This window comes from Emydura macquarii, unplaced genomic scaffold (genome assembly GCF_026122565.2).
Source record: "Emydura macquarii macquarii isolate MOO-44397 ecotype Brisbane River unplaced genomic scaffold, CSIRO-AGI_Emac_v2 contig_1551, whole genome shotgun sequence".
Taxonomy (NCBI): domain Eukaryota; kingdom Metazoa; phylum Chordata; order Testudines; family Chelidae; genus Emydura; species Emydura macquarii.
Genome location: NW_027131688.1, coordinates 16,910,604 through 16,917,116, shown reverse-complemented (window position 1 = coordinate 16,917,116; position 6,513 = coordinate 16,910,604). Strand labels below are relative to the sequence as shown.

The window sequence follows — 6,513 nt, the reverse complement described above, 5'->3', positions numbered from 1 at the left end:
GATACACTAGTTTTTTGGCACTGATATGTTTTCACTTTGCAATGTGCAAAGTTAACCCCACCCTTAGGAAGATGTTTAAAAAAATTAGTAACTTTTAAATCTGCTAGACACAATAGCTGTTTTAAGATTTGTATTTCATATGCAGCTTTTATATTCTAGGTATTTATATGCCTTCCATTGCTTAGTGATCTCAACATTGTTTAATTTAATTGGCATGTTACTTCAGTTATTTAAATAAGCTCACAAATACTATTTGTTAACAGCCAACCCCAAGCTCTTTGCTGGATCACAAGAGCCAGTTAAAATATAACCTACAATTTCTCATTCTACTGCAGTTGTAAAAGTCATTGTGATTGCTTATGTTTGGACACCAGTCATCCAAAGTGGCCAGTAAAAACACTCCATCAGTTACTGTATATCAGCACTGACTTTGCTGCAGAGGGCAGGGGAAGGGCTTCTAATACCAGCCACAAACAGAAGAAGTTCACACAGGTAATAGGCAGAGTTTCTGATCTTGAAAAGGTATTTTCTTATCTGACATGGTCTTAAGCAGCTAGTGCTGCTCCCCTTACTGCTGTGGAGAGAGGATCTCTTCTAGCAGATAGAAAATCGTGGAAACACTTAGCAAGTCACTATAAGAGGACTGAAGTCTCTTCACTATAGTTTTGGATTTTTTTTGTGGAACTAAATTTGTGTGGTTCATACACTCCATTGCAGGGCTCAACTTTATTAGCTTAAATAGCAGATAATTCCTGAAATGTCTCAGAAACAGCTCTAGTTTAAGTCAAGTCAAACATTAGTTCAGTGAAAAAGCTATGTATTAACTGTATGAAGAATGAAAGATGAACTTTCAGGATATAGAGGCTCCAGAGTCCCTGTTCCACCTATCCCCAGATCAGGTGCTTGGGCACCACCACAGTGCTGAGTTTCATATTTCACTACAGGAATGTTAGGCTGTCACTAGAGGAACTATTTAGTATGTTAAAGGCATCATAGGTTTGCAGTAATCAAATGAGTTACACTATGGTTAAGCCATGTAAGTTACTACAATGGACAAGGATACAGTTGTAGCTAAAGCAGACCACATTGTTATATGATGCGGTCCAGTACAAGGATTGGACAGCTGCAGCGAGGTAGAGGTCTGTTTAGGAGAGTAGCTTTTCTTTCTTTAAAAAAAGTTTTACGTTCACTTGAGTACTTAATCACACCGTAGAATGTTTTAGTCTCCCGTCTTTAACTGATGAAGCAGGGGAAAATAGCAGTAGATAGGCTGCTGTTTACATTAGCCAACAGTCGAGGTTGGAGCCCCTCCATATGGTGTTCAGTCCTGATGGGTAACATACCAAAGCAGTCTTTGTGCTCTGGAAATACAGATGGAGAGGAATGAAGTCCTGAATTAGATCTTGAAGCTACAGGTAGCTACAGTAGTGCCACCAGGTTGAGTTTCTAGAGGTAGCTGCGGATATACTGAACAGCAAAATATTCCATTTTGATGGAGCGTCAAGGCAGCCAATGAGATGGCACAAGATACTCCTACCACTTTTTCTTAAGTGTGCAGATGCTTGAAAGTAGCCAGCAACATCTGGCCGGAAGAATAACCCACAGCTAAAGCAGCACTTTGGCTCCTTGTTAATGTCACCTTTTGATTGACTCAAATTTAAAAGTGTTGCTGCAGAAGCAAAAGCAAAACAGACTTCTTGAAATAGCCACTACTCATCACCTGCCCTTCTAAATTTGATGCGGTAGTCCAGTAGATTATTAAGTGTATAGAAGCCATTTTGAAAGCAAACACAGTTTAAAGTATATCACACACAATAAGGGAATCATTTTATTAGATTATGGAAGACAGCAGCATTACAGTACAAAAAGTTACAAGGGTAGCAGAAAAAGTATTTTTGGTTTAAATACTTAGATTATACTGGGGAACATGTGAAGGATAGTACCCTTTCTAAAACTAACTCCTAAACCAGGTTATCAAAATAAGTATTGAATATTTAGCACAAGTAAAAAAAGTTACAACAAACATTGTTATAAAATGCTTTAATAAATAGTTTTCTTCTGAAAGTTATTTAAGAACATGTCAAACAAAATGTACTAAACAGAAGATCCTGCAAAACAATTCCTGCATTCATGTATAAAATAATTGGTTTCAAAACATTCATGTTTACATTGTTAATTGGCCAGGGTTTATACTTTCAGATAAACATCCGCTCTTCTCACTGGTAAGATAACTAAGCATATGTAGTGTTATGTTTTTCCAGTAATTAAAATAAACATATAGTTTGCCCAGTTAATAGCAATAATAAAGCTTTTAAAAAAGTCAAAAACAAAATGCATAAGCCTTCCATTATGAACAACCATTTCTCTTGAGGTACTCCATCTTCTGACTTTGCCAATCTTTAGAGCGATAGATGAATAAGCACAACAGAAACAAGAATGAGGAAAATATTGTTCCCTTCATTAGGCCTGTATTTAAATGCAAAAAATACGTAATACCACATGTAATTAACATATTCACAAAAGAAAAACAATGCCTTGCTATGTTGTACTGTACAGTATATGCACCCTCTAGTATTCTTGAGATGGGCAGAACTTGGGTAAACAAACATTTCTGAATCTATTTACACATAAGATGGTTGTGTTCCAATGTAAATACAAATGACCAACAGATTCCTAACATTGATTGTATTAACTAACATCATCTTCTAATCTGGACATAATACGAAAAAAAGTTTTATAAACTGCCATAAAATCTCCCTTTCTGCAACATAAATTAAAAAGGAATGACGTAAAAAAAGACCAAAATATTTTAAGTTATTAAATCAAATATACAGAGTGATTCATTTAATATATACATATTTACAAAAAAAGCATTTTCACAATTACAAAATAAACCATGTCAGTTAGGGAAACCTAGAGTTCTCACAATTTTAACTATATCAGTATGGCAGTCTTTGACAGTTGCTATAGAAAAAGTTTAATCTCAAGGCACTTGTCACATGCTTCAATACTGCAATTCTAAAGTAATTAAAACAAAAATAAAAAGGCCACTTTTAAACCACAGTTGAAAGATCTCTATAATTTTTGTTCCTGTTACAAAGTGTGTAAGGCAAATTTGAAAAAACTTACAGAAGCTACTAAACGTAACAAGTGCAGTGAGCTGCCATTAATAGAGATTCAAAAAGTCAAGAAAACAGTTTAAGTTCACACAATTTCCTCAACCAGGAGGTTTTAAAGCCACCATTAAATTAGAGCAAGTAATAAAAAGAAATACATTCTGTAAACAGTGTACAGTCTCTTGTAATAAACTTTACACATATATTGAAAATACAACCTCTCTCCTCTGCCATACAGCGAGTGTATTACAAGTAAACCTTACAAAAATAGCAACTATCAAAGATTACTCATTTTTTTCCATCTGACAGTCATTGAATAATTTATACAAGGCTAAAGAAACAAAATAAATTTTTTTATTTTATTTTATTATTTTTATTTATTTATTTAACTTTTTTTTACGCAAAATAAAGAAACTATGAACATTTGACTCCAGATATTTTAGTCCTTGATGCAAAGTGGAGATGTCAATTTCCCCCTCCCCATTAAGTGTAGGCACAGTAAGCCTATGTTCTGAATACAGGTTAGCCTCTACCGCCTTCAAAGTTTGATGCATTCACATTTTTTACAGACCTGTTGTCCATTTTGCTTATATGGTGGGACATCTTTACTGGACTGCTCTCTGATGTGTCAAATGCCTTTGTCGACAAAGGCATCGTGCGTTTGTTTGAGAGGAATTTGTCCATTTCCATGACCTCTCTTTCCTCCTCCTCCTCCTCTTCTTCCTCATACTCTACATACTCCTCAACTGCATCACAAGTTCTCTTTTGAGGAGATATAAAATTTTTGCATTCATAATGAATGTCTTTGTTACTGTAAGGTTTGTCTATAGGATTTCTTATGGGATTTAAAGGTGCCCATTGGTTGTTGGTACTCTCCTCTCTAGGTGGGCGACTTCTCTCTCGCTCTTTTCTTCTCTTTCGAGTCCACCACACACAGATGATTATACAAGTCAGCCATACAATACTAAAAACTACACAAAGTACTGGAACCAAATAATCTAGGAGACAAACCAAAACAGAAAGCCTGGTTATTGAAACTAATTAGACAATGGTGAGCATCTGTTATAAGAAATAGCCATGCATATGCTCTAGGTCAGTGTTTCTCAATTGGGGTTCCGCAGGAACACTGTTAGGGTTCTGCGAGAAAGTGACATGGCGCCACCAAGAGCAGCTGTTCTCCGCGGCGCCGAAAAAGGGAAGATGTCCTGGATTTTTCGACGGAGGGTATCTTATGAAAATAATTGAGAAACGCTGGTATATAATTTGCTTATTTTGACTTTTTTTTGGCACCATATGTAAAAATACTGTTAAGAGTTTGGGGGGTTCCGCAATTATTTATCGAGTTCAAAAGGGTTGCGTGGCCAAATTTAATTGAGAAACACTGCTCTAGGTACATCCTCTCAGAATCTTTTTGAGAAAGAATGGAATTGCCACCAAAATATTGAGTTCATTTTCTGCTTGAAGCACTCTTCCTTTTGAGTGGCAAAAATGGTTCCTGAGAAATATTATGATGGCAAAAACCCCTACATCAGAGGAATTTCTGTTCTACTGGATAGGGCTACATGAGAATACACCGGTTATATGAAACACTATTAGAACTACACTGATTAGCAGACATCTAGATTGACTTTCTTCCAAAGTTACCTTGCAGGAAGCAAGTTACATATGAACTACATTGTATACACTGTTCCTTTCCCTCTTTTTATTGCATGTCTTTATGTGTTTGTGTGTACTACTGATGACACTGCTATTTTCTGCTATATGTAACTATTCAAATACTTGTGTGAATAGATAAAGCACTGTCTGTATACCCTCCCTTGAATTAATGGAAACTATATTCCCTTCACAAGTTTAAAAAAAACCTAGGTGACAAATACTCTGAACACTGATATTGTGAAGGATTTAAAACATTACATCTAACAGTCTTAGAAGTAAAACAAACAAGCACAAAAAAAAAAGCACAAGTTTTTCATTTGATCAAAGTTATTGGACATTTACTGTGACTGCATTCCATCAGTGCAAAACATATTACTCTTTTGTCGTCATCATCACACTACAAAGCAACAGTCAGAGTAGCGATTTTCCCCCACATCCCTTCTCCTCTCCCTTCCCAATGAGTGCTTCCACAGTTACATGAATACAGAAGCACGGCACAGAGAAGCTATTTCCCCTTTAATTATGTTCCCTTAATTCAAACTCTGGGAAGTCATTTGCCTTGGAAATGTATTTTTACTAGCTACTTTCACAGCCAGTGGAAGATGATTTTGTGTATTTCTTCAAAACCAGGAAGGGAAGCAGTATTAGAGGCAAAGATCTATACAGAAGAGGAAGTTGAAAGAGAATGCAAAAGATGAGGTACTTTGTAGGGTTTTTTGAGACCCGAGATATTGCTAGGGCATGATCATACAAGATTCTACAGTCATATGCTATCCCAGCCAACACAATGGTCTTTAACCTGTAGTCAGACTATGTAGTGAGAATACCATGCAGTTGCCTTAAATAAACTTAAGATCAGAAAGAATTAAATCAATTGCCTGTGGGTGAGCAGGGTAACTGTTATATGGCTACACAAGATCTGAAGCACATTTCCTTCTCAAACAAATGCCAAAGAGATGGAAAAGGCAGGACAAACAGGCAAATCCAAGAAAGAAAACATTGGTTCAGAAGGGTTTTTTTGGACAAGCTATTTTCTTATGTGAAAGCCTCGGTTTCAGTTTATTGTAGATGAGGCAACCAATGAGGAGGCTTTGCGAATCTGCCCTGCATATCAGAACATGAAATGCAACTTAGCCATTAAGATTGGAGGGTTGAATCAACTGGGAATGCAGAGGGCCCAAATGATATTTCATCCATTTGGAGAATGACAGACTCCTACAGAGGTTTGCTTCTTTTCCCTCTGTGACAAAGAGAGTAAGCCACCACTGCTATGCTGTCAAATTCCAGTACACTATGGCTGAAGACAGAATACTTCAAGGAGAGGAGGGCCATTCCCACCAACTTCACTGCCAAGATGAGGATATTAAGCTTGTGCTCTCATGGAGACTAGACTCCCTCCCTCCCAATTTGGACTCGCTACTTAAGTAGGCTTGTGTCCATAATCACCCAAATACAAGCAAGGTCTTGGAAGGAGTCTCCATTAAGGTAGACATCACCCACCAAGGGATATTTTGTCTGCTTAAATTTTGAAGTATACGAGAGGTAGACAGTGTCTAGTTCAGAGTCTCCTACTTCAAAAAAGTGTTCCTGACCATCCCATACACCCCATGATTCAGAGAGTCGTGAACAGAGTTATTGGCCTTCAGAGGCAGTTGAGAGTTAAGAATGCCAAGTCAACTTTAAAGTAGGCCAACCAGAGGCCATGAACAGCAAAATTTAATCTGCAGATTCTATGCATGTT

At 36.9% G+C, this 6,513-nt stretch overlaps 1 protein-coding gene across 2 annotated transcripts in view; it reads right to left on the bottom strand.

The window, feature by feature from the left end:
* Nucleotides 1-1,805: 1,805 nt before the first annotated feature.
* JAG2 (jagged canonical Notch ligand 2) overlaps nucleotides 1,806-6,513 on the bottom strand; it is a 100,483-nt gene continuing 95,775 nt past the window's right edge. For both annotated transcript variants that reach the window (XM_067554946.1, XM_067554945.1), the window contains one exon: nucleotides 1,806-4,114. In XM_067554946.1, coding sequence (XP_067411047.1) covers nucleotides 3,639-4,114 — 476 coding nt within the window. In that variant the 3' untranslated portion in view covers nucleotides 1,806-3,638. The remainder of the gene's footprint in view (nucleotides 4,115-6,513) is intronic.